This window comes from Mustela nivalis, assembly GCF_964662115.1.
Source record: "Mustela nivalis genome assembly, chromosome: 2".
Taxonomy (NCBI): Eukaryota; Metazoa; Chordata; class Mammalia; order Carnivora; family Mustelidae; genus Mustela; species Mustela nivalis.
The window spans coordinates 104,887,317-104,907,303 of NC_139021.1; the positions used below are offsets into that span (position 1 = coordinate 104,887,317).

General features: G+C 44.8%; 1 protein-coding gene across 2 annotated transcripts in view; it reads right to left on the minus strand.

Moving 5' to 3' along the window:
* Positions 1–6,791: 6,791 nt before the first annotated feature.
* Positions 6,792–19,987, minus strand: part of ACTN2 (actinin alpha 2) — a 65,565-nt gene continuing 52,369 nt past the window's right edge. For both annotated transcript variants that reach the window (XM_082720845.1, XM_082720844.1), the window contains exons 13-21: positions 18,707–18,815; positions 17,666–17,806; positions 15,952–16,134; positions 13,441–13,575; positions 12,284–12,463; positions 11,522–11,668; positions 9,502–9,567; positions 8,558–8,716; positions 6,792–7,006 (exon numbers count right to left, since the gene is read on the minus strand). In XM_082720845.1, the coding sequence (XP_082576971.1) occupies positions 6,848–7,006; positions 8,558–8,716; positions 9,502–9,567; positions 11,522–11,668; positions 12,284–12,463; positions 13,441–13,575; positions 15,952–16,134; positions 17,666–17,806; positions 18,707–18,815 (1,279 nt within the window). In that variant the 3' untranslated portion in view covers positions 6,792–6,847. The remainder of the gene's footprint in view (positions 7,007–8,557; positions 8,717–9,501; positions 9,568–11,521; positions 11,669–12,283; positions 12,464–13,440; positions 13,576–15,951; positions 16,135–17,665; positions 17,807–18,706; positions 18,816–19,987) is intronic.

Below are 19,987 nucleotides of genomic sequence, written 5' to 3' on the forward strand. Positions count from 1 at the left end.
GCAGTTGAAAACACGCTCAGAACTTTTGACTCCCCCCAAATCTCACAACTGATAGTCTACTATTGTCTAGTGGAAGCCTTACTGATAAAAGTCAATTAACATGTATTTGTATGTTGTATGCATTATGTACTGTATTTTAGAACAAAGTAAGCCAGAGAAAAGAAAATGTTATTAAGAAAATCATAAGGAAAACACATTTATAGTACTGTACTGTATATATATATATATATATATATATATATATATATATATATATATATATATATATAAACCCTGCATATAAATGGATACATGCAGTTCAAGCTGATATGTTTAAGGGTCAAATGTACAAATGAGTCTCTTTCCTTATTGGCTGAATTGAGGTGAGCAGCCCATGTCACTGGGGCAAACCTGTCACTCAGGAACCCAGATATTTTCTTGGTGATAGTGTTCTATCCCTCAGACTTAACAGCCGACTGTTGGTGACACCTGCTGTCTTTCTCTTACAGACTTCTTGTTTAGTCCATTTGACCCAGGAAGGGTTGGGGCAATCACTCATTTCAACACTCTTTTGCCAATATCTCTCTGAAAATAAAATGTTTTTATATTATCATGTGCTTTAATCATATTTTCACCAAAACATTGGAGCTGCAGCTTTAGATAATTGAAAAAATGAGAAATGTCTCCATAGAACCTAATTACAAAATTTAGGCTAAACGATTAATTCCATTGGTCTCACTTCCTGTCATTACAAAAAGTAATAATCAGACTTTATTCTTCAATTCAAATAAACTGTTAACACATTTTGAGCAATATAATAAAAAACACTGAGAGATAAAAGAGGCAACAAATCCTGTAAAAGCAGTTAAGTCAAGATTAAAAGACTGTGGTGCTAATAGAAATTGTTCATTATGTAAATTTTTCTCATTTACTCATGCAATATAATATGTAGCTACAATTTTAAGTTATTCCTGAAGCAAAGGGGAAGCTAAAAGGAATGATACTCCTTTGGTACATGTCTATGCATCCGTATCCTGAACTTTGGTGTTTGGAAACAAATACAAATCATGTATAAAATGAAGAAGTAATTCCATTAATTTTCTTAAACATACTGATCAAACTGTTTCCAAGTATTTAGCAAAAGAGTAAGGATAGACTGAACGTTAATTGGTCTGGTAGCTAGGATACATTTTATTTTTTTGCTAATAAGAAATAGTACATACTAAATATTTTCTAAGATGAAGTAAGTTCAAGACTTTTAAATATTTAAATATTTAAAATACCTGGATAATTATGTTTTTAAATGCCTTTTTGTGTAATACATACCACCACTAAGAGAAGTCGTGTGAACAATGACCACAGGCTTTGTCTGGTGACATTTGCAAACTGTGGTTGCCTCAGAAAACCTCCCTTGGCTGGTCTATGCTGCTGCAGTGCAGTGGTGTTTTTTCCAACCAGCTGATTCCTTCTAAGGATTATTCTTGAGCGTAGCTGGAAAAGATTGCTTGTACTTAAATACAGGACCAAAAAAGCAAATGGGTCCTGTATTTGCTTTGCTCCCCATGAGTGTATCTATTTATGTCTTTTTACATTTTTGCCAGTAACTTTTTGTAGTACAAAAAATTTAGTTTTGAATGAATGTTTAATGGTTAAATGGTTAAAATTACAAAAATTCTAGGGGTGCCTGGGTGGCTCTGTTGGTTAAGTGTCTGCCTTCAGCTCAGGTCATGATCCCAGGGTCTTGGGATGGAGCCCTGTATCAGGACTCCCTGCTCAGCAGGGGGTCTGCTTATGCATTTCACCCTGCCTCTCCCCCTCTCCTTGCTCATGCTCTCTCTCTCTCTCTCTAATAAATAAAATGTTTTAAGAAACTACAAAATTTCTAGAAGAATACAGAAAAATTCTTAGTAACCCTATATTTAGCCAAGACTTAACAGGACACATGGAAAAAATCCCAAATTATAAGATAAAACAATAAACTGGATGTCATCAAAATTACAATTTTGTTCACTAAAGACACTACTCCAAAAAGCCTCAGACTGGGGGCAAACATTCGGATGCTCTGATTTTCCATCACCAGTCTCCCCCATGAGTCATTCATTCTTTTGACAATAATTGAGGAGTGGAAAAGGTGAGGTTAGTAAGTGAAAACAGGCATTACTGCCGCCTCCAACAGTTTATAATACAAGCATCTGATTTCAGAATGTCCCCACAAGGGCCCTTGTGTTCCATTCCTAATGCCACAGTTCACCTTCAGCAGAACAATGAATAAGACCAGAAAAGGTAGAAAGTTTCAGGATTGGAAGTGTGGTGACTTGATCAAGGACCCCACTAAGGGATTCAAGTAATAGTTCTAATAATCCCTTTGTTTGGAGCCGTGGAGATTTTTTCCGTTTAAGATTTTATTTATTTATTTGACAGAGAGAGAGAGAGAGAGAGATCACAAGTAGGCAGAGAGGCAGGCAGAGAGAGAGGGGGAAGCAGGCTCCCTGCTGAGCAGAGCCAGATGCTGGTCTCAGTCCCAGGACGCCGAGATCATGACCTGAGCTGAAGGCAGAGGATTAACCCACTGAGCAACCCAGGTGCCCCAGAGCCCTGGACATTTTTATAGCCTAGGTCAGTGCACCTTAGATTTAGAATGGGTGAAGGGTGTGCTCTTCTTGTGAGAAGTGGGGAAAAGGTGGTCCTACAAGCAAAAGTGATAATGGAGATCCTGTGGTGTTAGGAGGGAGTGCATCTGGGAAGCTGAAGATCAAGAAATGTGTTAAAAGTGCCCATTTCCACGAAGCGCTTGGACATCTCCACGTGCATGGGTCCGCTTGCTGGAAGTCCACTGCTCTAACTCACTTATCAGTTCGAATTCTTTCTGACCATCTCCAGCCCAGCCATGGGCCTAATGATTTCCACCTGTTCTCCTTCCTGTGTGTGCCAGTCAATCACCCTCAAATTCCCACAAACACGCAAACCTGTTCATTCAATGCTCACTACCCGCCCCAGGCTGGGTCCTGTGCTCACGGGTGCCCGGGTAGGCACGTCCTTGCCCTGGCCGTCTCAGCACAGCACTACCCCAGGATAGTGCATGAGACCCTCGAAGCAGGAGCAAGAACAAGGTCTGGAAGTAGAGGAGATGGATGCTGTGAAGATTGGACTAGTCTAGGGAAGGCCTCCCAAAGGAGGAGACAGGCCTGGAAGGATGACGGATTTGCCCCCACCGGAGAAGAGCAAAGAACCTTGTCCAACATCTGAAACACTCAACTGAGTCAGTTGTTAGAAAGGAAGACATTTGGGAAATAACAATGCTTGGGGATATCCGGGTGCATCTGAGGTGTATGTGGGAACCGTTGCCACAGAGAAGATGGTTCCCTACGGGCACTCACTGTTATTCATGATGGATTTCCTCGTATATGTCTGCAGATCCCATTGGCAACAGTCCCAGAGCAGACCGCGGAGTCCGAGGCTCAAGAAAAGCCAGGGCACTCAGCCTCAACTGTACACTAGATTGATCGACGGGAACGACTAGCTTCTCCCACCTCCATCCTGATCTAACTGATCTCCGGTGGGATCCAGGCCTCCGGAAGGCAATTTTGATGAGGGGGGTGCTTTTGATGAGGGCTACCAATCTTGGCTTTGTGTATTGGTCACCTAGGTAATTTTGAAACTATACACTTAAATGCTGACCATAACACCATCCCATTGTTCACACTGAGTATTCAAAAACTCCTTTTTCTCTTTACAGGTAGTTTATACAGCTCATCTTTCTCCATCTCTGGTAGCTTGTCCCGTAGAGACGCATCGTGCCTTGAGTAGAGGTTTCCACTGACAACTTACAACCCTCTCCAAGCTCCCAGTTTCAGAACAATGACGGTCTGTCAGTTTCTCAAGTATGGAGTTATTAATGAATGCGTAAGGGAAACAAAACCTGTCTCCTTCTCTGCTAGTTCCATCGGAGACATGAAAATGTCCCAGACAGGACAGGTTAACCACTGCCCAGGCTGCAGGGTATTTACGAAAGCTCAAGGACACAGTTGGACATGCTCAATACCTTCTTATCTAACAATCCATTGAAAAAGGGGGTGAATTTTTGTCAGCTTCTGGTAACCATTACCAGCTTCACCTCCAAGTCCAAGTTTTTAACTCTGTATCATGTAGATTTGTGTCCTCTTGCTCAAGAGCCAGAGGAAGCTCATTTCCAGCTTCTTCATTCAACAACATACACTGAGTCACGTACACGGCAAGAGAGACTACTAAGCCAAATGTACCTATCTCAAACTAAGTCCTTGCCTGACACTTCTAGGTCACTGACCGGGCGGTGCCAGAGTTTGGTCATTCATATTTGTCCTGCTTACCTTCCCAGTAAGAGCCTCTCTAATTCTTTCAGCTTTTTTTATTCTGCTGATCCTTTCCTTTTCCTCTAATCCGGTGGCTTTCATCATTCTTTCTCTTTTTAAAGAAGCTTTCATTTTTAAGTAACCTCTACACCCAACACGGGGCTCGAACTCATGACCGCAACGAACTTCCGGAGTTGCTGACTGAGCCAGCCAGGAGCCCCTAATCCAGCAGTTTTCAATTAAGTGCTATCAGACTCCTCTGTGGAGCTTTTTAAAAAATTCAGATGTCCAGGTCTTAACCCAGACCTTCTTAACACTATCAAGAACAACAAGAACTGTGCTTTCTGAGACGAGCTTCTCAGTAAAAATTCCTTCCTACTCCGCTTAGTTTCCCCGTGCATTCATCACTCACCTCGAACTGGGTCAAATCACCCTCCACACCACAAGCCCATCTCTGAATCTTCAAAGCAGACAAATACTAACCCCTTTGAGAGCTTTAAAATATGACGGAAATTTTAAGTAATGAAGACTGTGGTTAACCAAAGAAACTGGTAATTGTTTGGAATAATAAAAAACAGGAATTCTTTTCTTTTTCTTTTACAAATGAAGTTTAATTGATAATTCAGCTTCAGGAATAAAAATAACTTTCTAAAATGAGAGTATAAACATGTTTATTAAGTGTTTTTCAGAGTTTACTTCTTTTCTTCGTTTATTTGCATATAGAGCTGATCCATTCTCTTGCCTGAATGTTGTAAAGAAATTTAGAGCTTAGGTAGATGAGCTAATTACTCCCATCCTAAAACACCACATATCTCCCTAGTTGCCTCAAAGGCAGAAGGACTTTCTACTTTTCCCTTAATGTTTATGGCTGGAATATAGCACCTGCTTGAAATAAAATAGGGAGTCAGAGTTCACCCTAACCATGACCCCAGAAGTGTCTGGCATTAAACTCATGGACTCGGTTATTTCAGGAATTCGCCAACTACCATCTCCTTCATAAAATGAAGCACATTAAATTAAACTATTATAAAGGTTGAGAGTTCTAAAGGGGCCAATGTAGTCAAAGCCATTATGAATGGAAAATACCACATTTCTGTTGCTGGAAGTCTATAACAATCTGAGGAAACAGATCATAGGTAAGAAGCACATTACTGCCTTTTCTAGTAACACTAACTGTTTGCAACTGTTTTTTTTTTTTTTTTTTTTTTTCGAATTCCTGTCCTGATCACTGAGGGCGAAGATAGAAAAACAATTCCTGCTTTATTCTCTACAAGCTGTCAACAAGATGGAAGAACGGAGGGAGAAGAAAAATGGATGAGCATTGACAAGACTGAGAGGATGCTGGGAGCACACGGGATGTCCTCCGCGATGAGGCTTCAGATGCGGACAGAGCCAGACTCAGACGTGTCGGGGTTCACAGCCAGTCACAGCCACGAACACACCCCACATGCTAGCAAAACCATCTAGTAAGTCCTACTGCATGAAATGAGTTAGGAAATGAATTAGAAAAGAACTTACCTCTGCCTCTGCTGAGAATTAAGCCTTTCCTACTGTTTCCTACGAACTCCTTCTCCTTACCAGGTCACAAACCACAGGCAGGAAGAAGGTCTTCCTGGAGAACTATAAGGGTCCCAGTTTCTGACCTGACTCTTCTCAGACTGCCACTACAGACACTTGTTTATATGAAAACAGAGCACTTGATAACCGAGAACCTGAGCTAACAAGCTCTAGAGAAAACACAAAGACCTAAAATCAATAAACAATCCTAAAAAACTGATTTTATCTAGTGCTTTTATGTTCCTCACTGGCAATGAAGCTGGCTTTCCTATTTCCTGAGGAGGTCCCTACTCTGGAGGATAAATAAGGCATTGAAACCCACTAACGACTACATAATCCTAAATGACAGACAGCTGACTCATTCATTCATTCATTCATTCATTCATTCACTCATCTCCACTTAAAGAGTTTCCAGGACTAAAGACCTTTTGGGTACTTGGTTTTTATTCCCTGGACAATACTAAATTTAAATATACCTAATTTTTGGATAAGCAAGAAAGTAAAACCCTAATATCCCAACATAGCATGCTAGGGATAATCACATCAACATATCAAACATGAAGAATATTTTTAAAGTATCAAATGTTTAGCAAATTAGCGATTTTTTTCCTCCTATTCTTGAATCTTGGGTATTTTGCAATTTCCCTTTTTTTATACTTTTCTTCCATCCCTAGAGCCTCCTAATTTCACACTACCTGAGTAATCCGCTGTTTTATCAAAGAAACAAACGAAAACCTGCTTATCTTAGTGTACTCACCTACAAATCCCAAACCAGAGAAACCTACTTATGAAACACACGACCCCGTGCAACAACCGGAGAAACTTCGTTGCGGCCGCGTCACACTGCTGGTAAACCATGCAGGTGCCAACTATTTTTTCTCTCTCTCTTAACTTAATAACGCTTGTCAAAGGTTCCAGGAAACCAACTGTGACTTCAGCTTTTATTGCGTTCTGAGGGGATCAGTGGATACAGAGCCCCGGCATCACAGATCGCTCTCCCCGTACAGGGCGGAGGAGAAGGCGGTGTAATCCAGGGCGCCGGGCACGCTGCCCGGGCCTGAGTAGGCGGGCATCCTCTTGATGCAGTACTGGGCCTGATCCGGGGGCAGCTCTCGGCGCAGCTCCTCCGCCAGGATGTACGGCTGAGAAAGACACACACAAGGATTTGTAAGCTCAACTGCAGAACACGTGGGAATAGACGTGGTTTTCATACTTACACACGGCTTGCGTTTGTTTAGTCTAAATAAAGGGGGAAACGCCGGGAGTCCAATGGGCCCGGGAGCCGAGGACCCACACAAGGCTGCGTTTCCCTGCTAAGAGCCAAGCTGCAAGGTGATTGCTCTTGGAGCCGGCAGGACATTTAATGGGCTTCATAAAGGCAGAGGGAGGACCAGCATCTGTACTTCTCAAACTGAGCCACCATGCAAGTAAAAAACACTATGACCTAAGAATCATACTGGAAAGATAAAGGAATGGTTGGTTTATACCATATGCTGATGAGAATGTGGGGATAGTTCACATGATCAACTTTTTTTTTTTTTTAATGTATACAATACATGTGTTTAGAAAATGGAGTCGTTTTTCTACTCAGTTTATTAAAAAGCTAATTTTGCCACTGGAGAAAACCTCTCTCTAAAGCAAAATAAAATCAACATTTAATAATGGGATGTATGTATTTTCTTAAAGGTCAAATGTCCAAAAGGAAACAGGCTAATTTTAATAAAACAGACTGGCTAAGTAAGAGGCAAAATAAATAAATAGCAAATATGCTTAACTTACAGTACGGTTTTTGGGGGTATGGGTGAGTTAGGTGAGCTTTGATTTATTACCTCCTGATCCGATGGGCTCTCTCCCTCTACCCCCATCCTCGGGACATGGGATTAATTTTAAAACAAACGTTACTGTTGTCAGGATAGTTTATCTTGTCTGATGTGATAAGGTAATAAACATGGCTCTGCTGATGTTTTCACATGCTAAATTCCTCCTCCCTCTCAGCCAGAACACAGAGTAAAAGAAACCTATTCCACACTTAATTTATACCTACTAAGATATTGTTATTGTTCGGGGAATGAGAGTCAAAAATTCTGAACTTGCTGTTAAACTCCTACTTAATTTCTAGGCTACAGTTAATGCAAAGCTTGCCAATAGTTTAAAGGACTGAATGGCTATATTTAACTTAGCCTCCAGGGTCGGGCCCAAAGTCAGGGTCACCGATCCTTAAGAAAAGGTTCCCAGTTTCACAGTATCTGAATTGTGCAGTTTCTTCTTTCTGAGTCTTATCTCCTGGCCCAGAATGTAAAATGGAGTTTACCCAGTGAAACATACACAAAAAAACTCTATAAAATATGCACTGGGTTCCTTCTGTCAAACTCCCTGAGAGGCCCACACAAATGCTGGGAACAGAATGTCTGTGTTTTCTCTGTTCTGTGGGGGCCACTGTTAGGTTGACTTGCATTTTCTGAATTCGATGCTGACATGGTTCAAAACACACTAATATCGAAGTGGTTTTTACTTGGCAACGCTGTTTCCTGCTTTACTAGAACAATGCCATGAGCTCCCACAAAAGCAGAAGGAGATCTGTCGTCTACGGCCATACCACCCTGAACGCGCCCGATCTCGTCTGATCTCGGAAGCTAAGCAGGGTCGGGCCTGGTTAGTACTTGGATGGGAGAAGGAGATCTGTCACTGCAGACCTTATCAGAAGCCAGGATCCGGAAGGAGGCAATGACCTGCTCCGCTGTGTCAGTGTCGGCCGTCTCTCTCGTCATGAAGTCAATGAAGGACTGGAAGGTGACGGTGCCCTGTCCGTTGGGATCCACCAGGGTCATGATGCGTGCAAATTCAGCTTCGCCCTGAGGCGAGGTTGCAAAGAAACAGGTACTTTAGCGGGACACAATCCTCAACAGTGCCATTCCCCGTCCTTTCACTCCTGACATGCAAATTCCTCATGGTTTGAACACTCAAACACTCCCTGCATTTCCCTTCAGTCTTTGGAACAGATTCCCCAGAGGAGTAACTTAAGTTTACTGCCATCAAATGATGTTACAAGTTGCTGTAATGTCAAGCCAGAAGCTCTCAAATGGCCGAATTCCTTCCTCTCTCTGTCCTTGTAGCCCTCAGGCCTGAACGGACTTCTGGAGGAGAACTAAGAGAGCAAGGGAGCCGGGCCTTTCCTCCGACCACAACCAACTGCTAAGTAGAAGGCAGTTCAGAACACGGCCCTCGTAATTTTTATTTTAAGGGTCTGAAAAGAATCAAAGCAGCTCATGTTCAAATACACATTAGAGTAAGAGGGAAAAGAACTTTGAAATTCATCAGGCTACCAAAAGTCATTGAGGTGTTCACACTTTTATGAGGGAACTACAGTTTGCAATAAAGTTGTCTTAAAAAGTTCATGTTTCCTTCCTTCACTAGGAAAAATAAAAATCTGACTGATTACGAATAACAATATATGTTCTGGTTCTGTGAAATGATTTTTATACAGCAGCAAGCAAACCTTCAGAAAGATCACCCTATACAATGAAAGTGAACCGATCCCAAATGTGCGATCACACACTAAGCCAGTCATTTCCCGTAACGTAAGTCCAAACTCAAAAAACATTTTACAATCCTTGTAAAATGTTAACTTCTGTCTTACCAAATCATAACCCATGGAAATCAAGCAGGCTCTGAAATCCTCGTGATCCATCAGGCCGTTCTTCCTCTGCCGACAAATACAAAGAACGGAGACTCAGAAAATTAGGGACAAAGCAAACAAGTGAAGCGAACAGGACAGAATCCGGTAAGAGAAAGGCCCCGTGGAGCCTTGCCGAGGAGATGGGAAAGGCCACCCCCGACTTCTAAGGGGATGGAACCAACACAAGGATATTACAAAATAGCTTCTTAGAAAGGAAGGAGGAGTGGGGGGATAACCACCAGGCAAAAGTGATAGGAGACTACACATTCACGACAACCACAGGAAAAAACCACCCAGAGCCGTGAGAATGACCCAGTCGGGAACCAACTACTGCCACGTACGACATAGCCCCAAGTGCTCCGAGAAACCATCATGCTCTCGTGGCCCCAAGGGGTCCTCACTTGTGGAGGTCCCCCTTAACAACAGCTCCTAGAACTCAGGCCCAGGGACCCCATAAGCACTCCCAGGCCCGTGGGCCAGGATCGTGTGACCCCTCTAGGCATCACAGCCTCTCCCCATAAACGCTACAGGGGTCTGCCCAGAGCAGCAAGTAGGAAGCCCATACAGATGACAGCTGCCACAGCTGAGAAAAGGCCACGTCAGAACAAATGACAACCCCAACTCTCCAGAAACTGAGGCATCACACAAAACCCTAGACATTAGGGACGTGCATGCTGTGCTAAGACCCTCTGGTCACTTCCTCTCCCCGCCTCTGACCCTCGGGTCCACCTCGCTAAGGCAGCCAATGGCCACCGTCGTGGGAGGTCTCCACTCTAAAAGCTCCAGTAAGAGCCCCTCAGGGCATGTCTGCTGTGCCCTCCGCCATTCATACCCTCACTATTCAATAGAAGATGACCCGAAATGTATCCGCATCCCTGACACCTGTCTCCACGACCTCAAGCACACTTCATTACCCCCCCAAACATATACTGCTTAATATTTAAATGCATTTTTTTTTTTTAACTTGGCAGGTTCTGCGTTGTCCTCCTCTACGATCTCACTGTCTTGGATTCAAATAGCTGTGCCCCCATCAGAGGTCTATGGTCTGAACTCTATCAGGTCTGAACCTGGCTGCACAGCCCAGAGACTTGTTTTTTAGATTGTGGGGGCCAGTGAGAAGGGGCAGAGAATCTCAAGCAGGCTCCATGCCCAGCGCAAGCCTGACACGGGGCTCGATCTCACGACCTGAGATCATGACGTGAGCTGAAACTGAGAGTAGGCACTCAACCCACAGAACCACCCGGGCTCCCTGCCCAGAGGCATTTTGAGAACCGTTTACTGAGGACTATAAACCATATACACCTGTCCCATACAGAGTAATGAAAAACCCTTTTCTAAGGATCTTTAGCAAATGATATGTGGCCTTAGACGTCACTTTTAGCCATATGATATGCAAACTGGGAATTTTCGTATAAAGGATTGGTTTTACTCAATATGATTCAAATCAAAATCCCAGGAAGTATTTTAAAAGCAGCACCTTTTTATATGCCCTTATCACGAAAACGGGCATCATCGTTCTGTTGGTGCATTTTCCTTAAAACCTGTCATGAGTCCATTTTATTAATTTAAAAAAATGGGTTTTGTATGTCAAAAGAGTAGGTTAAGTTTTCATTGGAGGTTTCATCTAAATATTTGGGAAATGTACCTCAGGGTTTCATATTTAAATCTTAAGAAAAGATCTAAGTCCAACGACCACACTGCATCTGGGACAGACTTTTCCTTCTGGCTTTGCCATCGACTACAAAGCCACCACCCACCGGCCACCTGCAGAAAGCCACCTGCGAACCTCCAGCTCAAGTCCCCAGGCGCAACATCAGAGCCTCGCACTGTGTTTTTGCTGGTGGTTTCCCTTGGCGTTCATCATCCTGTTTCCCTGTAACGTTTACAGGGCAGTAAGACTTGCACTAAGATCATGAATAGGATTTCCAGTGCATTTTCACATCCCCAGTGCTGCCTTCCGAGCAAGTCGGGGGAGACGTACCCGGTCGAAGTGGTTGAAGGAGGCCCTGAACTCATTCATCTGCTCCTGAGTGATGCCCTTTGCGTCTCTCGTCAGGATCTGGGTCTCCACCTCATTGATGGTTCTGGCGATGGTCGTCAGCAGCACCTCCCACCCGACACGAATGTGCTACCAGAAGAAAAAGGAAACGGTCAGCTCTGGGTCCTTCTGTCCTGTCCATCTTGCCCTCCTGGTTTTCCTAACCGGAGGGCTTAGACCCAGAGGGAGATAAGTAGGGCTTACCCAACTCTATTATTATCTGTACTTTTCTCATTCTAATTTTTTACTCTTCCTAAGATTTTGTGGTGGGAAGCGCTCAGAAGTGAGAGCGGGATTCTAACAGCGGCAAGCGGCACTTTCTAAATAAAATGCACAATGGAGAGTCTATCTGTCACTCAAAATAGATTTCCATTTACCAACTAGCAGGATGGGCCCAGGGTTACACCTGCCGGCTCCCAGGGGAGCAAACGGGGCCAGACTGGTAGAACCAGGAACCTTCAGTTACTCTCCAAGTAGTGCAATGACTTCACCGTCATGCTAACGAGGACGAGGATGGTGAAAACCAACCCTTCCATAGCTCCTGAAACAGTTCACGGAGCTTTTCCACAGAGAGGCACAGGGAAGGCTTGAAGATCCTCCACTTCCACGGGGAAGCACCTCCCATCGGAACAGAGACAAGTGGGGGGGCACCCCAAGAGGTGGTGACATGGTCACAGCGGGAAGCAAAGCCCCAAGCCCGTGTACCTCCATGGTGTAGTTAGTGTGCTTGTTGTCAAAGACCAGTGCCTCCTGGATGAGCTGATGGTCTCCCTCCAGCTTGTCGATGTTGTTCTTATAGTTGATGATGTTGTGCTCGTACTGCTTCAGCTGGTTCATCTGGTCTTCCAGGGCCCCCGTGATCTGGACGGAGCTGCGGGCAATCTCCTGACGGGGCAAGCAGAGGGAGGCAAACCAGTGAGCCGGCCTCTGGGGCCGCCGTGTGCGAGTCAGGATCCACGGGTGAGCCGCCGAAGCCACGACCGCATGCGACAGCCCCTAGAGTCCCCCGATTTTCTCCAGGGTGGTGGGAAACAGCAGTCCCATGGCGGGACAGCAGTTCTAGCTCTAGTTCATCTAGGTTGTTTGGGGGGAGGTGGGAATCAACCGAGATCCAAAACAGCAAAGCAAGAAGAGGGATAAGAGAAGAGTCGTTTCTTCTTCGGCTGCAGAGGGAAGCTCCCTGGGTCCGAGCTGCCCTGTTCTGGAGGAGGCTGGGGATGTTCTGCAGGAGCTCCCTGGGTCCGAGCTGCCCTGCTCTGGAGGAGGCTAGGGATGTTCTGCAGGAGAGAAGCTGCCAGACAGATTGAAGACCACTGGAGGGTCAAAAGAATTTCATATTCCTACAGCTTTTCCATTTAAGGAGGAAGCTAACATTGTATCACCAAAAGGGAGGTTGGGAGAAACACATGAAGGGCAACAGGTATCTCTTGGCTGTTCTTAGTGATAAAATGAACCCCCAAATCAGTGCCATTCCAAGATCACTTTTCCTTAAATGTTCTGAAAATGGAAAAGATTTGTGACTCTTCCCACGTCCTCCTTAGGGACGGAGGGTTTAGAATCTAGGTCCCACAGAGACTAAACACCAAGAAAGAGCTCCAACATCCTTTTTAATGTCCAAATGAACAGATGGCAGCAAGAGCGGCCTCATCGCCCTTTTCAGTGGGGCCCCCTCGCACTGCACCGAGGTCTGCAGGCTACACGAGCTCAGGGACCCAAAGGAGTAAAGCCCGGTGCAACATCAAGGGCCCCCATAGCACTGAGCGGGGCGACAAGCAGAGAAGCAGAAGAGGGGTCACTGTTAGGTCAACACAGGGGCTCATTTCAAGGGCTGCAAGAAGCTCTTTGGAAAGGCACCATCCTACCTCCATCTTGTTCTGGATCCACGGCCCAATGGCGTTGGCCTGTGCGGCAAACTGGCGCCGCAGACGCTCATTGGCATGTTGGCGGGCCAGCTCCTCCTGCAGGGACTGATCCCTGATGGGCACAAGCTGCTTCACCTGTCAGGGACCAAGGGCACAGGGATTAGGGGCCAGCCTGCATCCTGTAGGGGTGTGACCAAGATTTGTGCCTATGGTCCAAAGTGCAGGGTGGGGGGGGGCGGACATAGGGAGGGTGGGGGAAAGGGAAAGTAGGGAGACCGAGTGCCCCTACTATAGGAACTGAGGGAGAGCTGGGTCTAGTCCTGGCGGCCATGCAGTGGAAAGGCAGAGTGTGCCTGCATTAAAGACAAGGAGGTCCCTGCAGCCAGGAGTGGGGTGGGGTGGAGGGGTTGGGGAGGTGTTTCAGGGGCCCAGTCCAAAGCGCAGAGGATTTGTGAACCTGAGTGAGGGAGAGCTGACATCTTTATTTTCATGCTCTCTAACTGAAAGTTAGCATTTCCTTCGATTATGAATGTGGGCAGCAAATCCATAGTCATATTTAGCCGTGCTGTGTCTCGATCACAGTAAAAAAATCACAGACAGTCTCATGTAACAGGAGTTATTGCCTGCCTCTCAAAATAGCACGCACACTCATCCCTGCTTCGAAATGACCAGATCTGCTGCTAGGCCCTGGTTTAAAATGTGTCCGTGCAGGAGCACAGCCATTACCATACAGCAGCTTTTAAAAAACATTTTAATGGCTATATTTTGACATCATTTGTTTCTGTTGCCACCTTAAACGTTTTTAGGAATTTACTAATACATTTATCTGAAGGGACCCACAGGCTCCCCCAGACTGCCGGAAGGATCCAAGACACCAAAAAGTTAAGGATCCCTGCTTAGGTTCGTGAGTTCAACTCCTATCTAATGTGCGATCACAGGACAGCGTTGCACCAGCCTACACCTCTCTCATTCCATTTGTACCCTATGATTTACAGTTTCATGCCCTGCCTGAGTTCCCTTTGAATCCACAGACAAAGGAACTATTTCAGACCTCTTTTTTGCATTTTCTGCAAAACTGCTCCTACAGACGTCATTGTTCATAATGTCCCTTTCACAAAAATCCACATGCCCACTTTGCTCTTCAGCTTCATGCTGGGAGAAATGTTTGTCCCACTTTAAGAAAGGACCTATTTCCTATTCTTCAGGAGGAAGACTTAGCTCAACATGTTCGTTTCCACGATGGTTGTCAGAAGGCCTGAGCTACGTCTGAAGCTCAAATGCAGTCCGTTGGTCCCATCTCTCAGAAATCCTCTCTCCTCCCCAGACCTGGTCTTCTCCCCTTCTGCACTGTTGATAACTGAACAATTGTTGCTCGTGTGTTTTCACAGCAAGCCACCTCAGATCCACCTGGTGGACTGACTCTGAGGGACTCTGTAGTAGCATTCGGAGATAACTGTGCTCGAATTCAAACCATGAGGATAAATTTTTTCTTAAGGATGAGACAAAAACTCTTAAATGATCCCATGTGGACTATAATTAAATCTGTGGACAGTTTCCCAAAATCTAAAACACAGCACGTCAGCAGGAGTCCTTGAGTTCCCCCGTTTTCCAGGCAATTTTTCTGCATTTAAAATTAACACACATTTGGAAAGTGTCTTATCCCATATTCTAAAAATTGTTTAATGGAGTACGTACTATAGACAGGCTTGAGTGCACCAAATTTTCAGTAGGGGTTTTAAAAATAGTTTCCCTTATGGTATTAGTCTCATAACCTATACTGATTTTGCCAACATTTTATAAGATCTTCCTTAAGGAAAAATATTTCTACTTTTTTTTTTTTTTAAGATTTTATTTACTTGTCAGAGAGAGAGGGAAAGAGGAGAGGGGCAAATAGAGGGAGAAGCAGGCTCTCTGCTTAGCAAGAAGCCTGATGTCGGACTCGATCCCTGGACCCTGAGATCATGACCTGAGCCAAAGGCAGCTGCTTAACCGTCCGAGCCATCCAAATGTCCGTCTACTTTCTCTCCTTACAGATCAGAGGCTGCCTAGTGGCACTTAAGAGTCTAACATATTTCATCTGTTAAAAACAAGACAACACTCTCGCAATGGAGTCGCTCAGGTTAAGTCCCATGTCACCTATCCGAGACTCAGTTCCAGCTCCTGTTTGCCCAGGAGCAGAATCAACAGTCAGTGGCCCAATGAGCACATTGAGATAATCTGCCAGACAGATGCCTGCTACCCCCTGAAGGAAAGCAACCTCGCAATAACCAACCAGATTTGTTTGCCTAGTCTGACTTCCTCGCTCCCGCTCCCCTCGGCCCATGAAAGTCTCTCGTGTTGTACCACACCTCAGAGCTCCCTTCTATCTGCTCCATGAGAGGTGTGCCTGGTTCCAACACTGTGAAAGCCGGGGAAACCCTGATTGTCGTTCAGCTCAATCACTCTCGTTCCCCCAAGTATTTATGCCCGCCCTCAGCCTTGGCTCCGGGAACGCCCGCCTCGGTCACCCACCTTGTCCCACTTGGCCCGGAGCTCGTCCATGGTGACAGTGCTGTAGGGGTTGCTGGAGCTGATTCTGATGTTGTAGCTCTGGATCACCTTTTCCACCTCGTTCTGGATGGCCATGATGGACTGCCGCTCGCCGTCTGCCTCCGGCAGCGTGGCCTTGAACTGCTCGTGAGCAGTGATCAGACTCTAACCCAGAGACAGAAGTGGGGGGAACTTTACTGTCGTGTGGATGCTACAGGTTTTGGTGTTCCCTTCTGCACATGTGTGTATGCCTTCTATAAGGGCAGGAATCTGTGCGGGGAAAACAAATTCTGGATGTTTTCAGAAAGTGGTTTGGTGCACAAAAGTCAGGTTCCTTGGAAATGGAAAAAAAGATAACCACGATGACTAATTAATGGCTATGAATCCAAAGTCTTCAAAAAAAAAAAAAAGTAAGTTTCCTTTTTTTTTTTAAAAAAAAAGTTTGCTTTCATAATTTTTGATCCCCAACTACTGTCTGTGTTTTACTCTCCACTGACAAACAGAACTCAGCTGCCCTTTCTAACCTCTTACCTTTGTAGTCCAACAAAAGAAACTACCGTTTCCTGCCTTTATACTTAAAGACCACCAGGAAATACATCCCTACTTCTCAAAAGGAGAAGGCCATGAAAACCAACTCTTTCCCCCTAAGGCTTTAAAAACCTCCATTTATCAAACCTATCCTTTGGCCCTAATGTGTAAGACAGGAGCCCCTTGGTTCTGGTCTATGTAGATGCCTGGCAAACTACTTTCCAGTGCCTAGCTAACAGTCACTATAGTCACTGCAAGAGATTGGCTGCTATAGAGAGACTGACCTTACACCCAAGGAAGAAACTATATCATGCATTAGGTATGGCTTCCACAGCAAACTTAGAAGTCTCACTCATTCCAAAAATAAATGATTTTAGGTTGCTAACCTCTGCTTAAGAACGCACACACAAAAACATGCAATGTTCAACAAAGTAATTTCTTTCCCCCTACACCCAGGTGTAAACCCTTCCACAATGTTCCTTGGCAGGGAGGTGTGGGTTCAAATTCCAACCTTCAGCCTTCCTTCATATTTGGATTCTTTCTGATGATTTACCTATTTTACAGAAAGAAGAATTTAGAAGTATTTTCCCTGAATATTCCACTGTACATCAAATTCATTGTACACTGGCCTCTCAGTAGACTAGGTGCTGGCTCTTTGAGAGGAACTCTCCTCCCTAACGTGACTCCTTACAGAAGTCTTACTCACAACTTTGAAGTTCTGGAAGAAATCAGAAGCAGAGCATTCTGGTGTTATGGGAAATAGGAGGTGCTGCTTTGTGGTTTCTTATGTTTTTGGCCCAGCAAAACTATATAGATCCCAACAAACAGTAATATGCAAGTATTTGCAAGGTCCTTATCTCAACAGCCAATAAACTCACACCTTTCTACAAATACTATCCAAGGGCATAAATGTCAATGTTGCTCAAGGACTCCACAGAATTTTTTTAAAGAACAGGCCCTTTTAGATGTCTTCACCATTGTCAGATGATGTTAATTTTTCCATCGCCGCCAAGCCTTGTGCACACATTTTTAAGCTAAGGGTCCAAGGGTTATTTGGGCTGCCTAGCTACATTTTTCTTAGTAAGAAGCAAAACAAAAGAATTCCACATTTTTAAAATGACACTTCCTCTCGAGCGCAGTACGGGCATGGGGCTGGGGCTTCAGGTACCTGGATTTCCTCAATGCTGTGGACAATGAACATGTCCTGCAGGTCCTCCATGGCGCCCTCCATCCAATTGTTGAAAGGAGCCGCTCGCTTGGCAAACTCCAGGTGAAGCTGATCAATGGTTTCTAGCAATTTCTCAGTTCTCTGGAGAGAAGTTAAACAGAGAAGCATTATCACGGATAAATACAAAAAGTTCTCTCCAAAGATGGCAACACGGGTTCCAGAACAAACAACTGTTATCTAACATTTTGTTAATCACAATGCACTCATCATCAGCATGTGTATACAAAAGATTAGCCAGTGTTCCGTGATTAGGCTGAGCCCTACAGGTCCCTGAAGTGGATTCTGAATTAAAAAAAAAAAAAAAAAATTAATAACATCCAGAATAGGCTTGTTTTCAAAGGAGAGTACTCTGCTCTGTGCTACTTTTCTGAAAACTGAGACTCCATAGGGGGGATGTAGTCACTGGCTTCCGACTGACATAGGACCCTTAAGGTCAGCTCTGATTCCCCAAACATGCTAGGTAACAACACTCAACACACTGTCCTCCTCTTCTGGGTAACACACACCTCACACCTTTCCCAGAAGTCACTGACCTAAGTGAAGACAGAGGAACTACAGCTTAACGTTCTCAAATCCTACTTCAGGATCTAACACAGAGATCCTCCCAGCCTCTCTGGGCATGGTTTCGAGCTCTGTAATCACCACCTGATACAAAATGGGTTTATACCATAATCTTACTACCTCTGGATTCCTCTTTTTTTTTTAAAATTCAAAAGTACGCTTCACTGAAAAAAAAAAATATGCTTCCCTGCTCTGTGGATAAATTATGGGACAAAGCTACCCACTTCACATCTCCCACTTTCTCTTATTTTTCATATTCTCTGTGGTGGCTCCTCTCACGAGACAACCTGTTTTGCTTTAGACACAACATGCCACAGAAAAGCAGGGAAAATTAATAACAGGGACTCTAATTCAAGAGCCTCTGTGAAAAGATCTCATGTCAACAGGTGGCTGATGGGAAGTCAGGTCACCAGGCTTCACCTCCAGGGCCTCCCTCCTCTTCTGAGTAAGCGTTCCCAGTCTGTCCCACTGGTCACAGATTTTCTGGCACCGATCGTTGACGTTCACGGCGTCATGATAGTCTAGTTCGCTGCGGGGAGTGAAAACAAAGATGAACTTTCCCTGATGTTATGAGGAAAATGGACATGGGCTCAAACAGACGTTTTCGTTTTTAAGATCTGAGGAAAAAGTGGCAGAATATTTCAGGGTTTTGTTAACTGTCACCATTGCAAACATGATCATTGATCTTTGACAGATTCCAGGAAGTATGAATAAAACTCTTGCTGGTCCAACGGTTTTCTATACAGTCAAAAATCCTGTCTTCTCTGTGCCCCAAGCTGATTGCATTATGGCCCGGCCCAAGAGTATTATTATTATTATTATTTTTAATTTAATTTTTTTTTTTTTTAGTTTAGTTTATTTGACAGAGAGAGAGATCACAAGTAGGCAGAGAGGCAGGCAGAGACAGAGGGGAAGCAGGCTCCCTGCTGAGCAGAGGGCCCAATGCGGGGCTCGATCCCAGGACACTGAGATCATGACCCGAGCCGAAGGCAGCGGCTTAATCCACTGAGCCATCCAGGCGCCCCCCAAGAGTATTATTTTTAAGTGTCAGTGTACCTGTAAACAAAGCCAACCATCTGACCTGGAGGACAGGCCTGTGGGCCGCCCAAAGCCACAGCTACTGGAACAGCAAAGTGAGTCAAGGGGGAGGGAGGTATCAGCTTGCACCGCATCGTGTCCTTGGCTCCCCTCGAAGGGCACTGGGCTTCAGGGCAGGGGTGGAGAGCCAGGTCCAGAAGGGACACTGTGGCGGCATCTAGCTCTGCAGGAATCTTGAAAAACTAGCAGACCAGAGCCCTTCCTCTTCTGGACAGAACTTCTGACTTGTCTAATGCCACTGGTATGACGCCAAGAACAACATGATGTCTTACGAAGCAAACCCTCTTTCCCCTCAAGTCCGGTCTATGCATCCTAATGGGATCTTTGTAAGGTGAACTTGGCATTCAAACAAATTCCCAGCTAGAAGGTTCACTTCTCATCTCTGGGGACAAAAAGTTAAGACGAAAGCGAGAGGCTCACAGACCTTTAAAGACACCTTCAGGAGAGACTTCACACACAGTCCAAAGAGACAAGGCAAATTTAAGGAAACTCCCTCCCACCCATCCTACCAAATCCATTCCCCTGAGGCTGATGCTCCTTTACTTCTTCCATTGACTTTGAATTAAGGCAATGGTTGTTTACCAGGTGCTTTTCTTTTCCTCT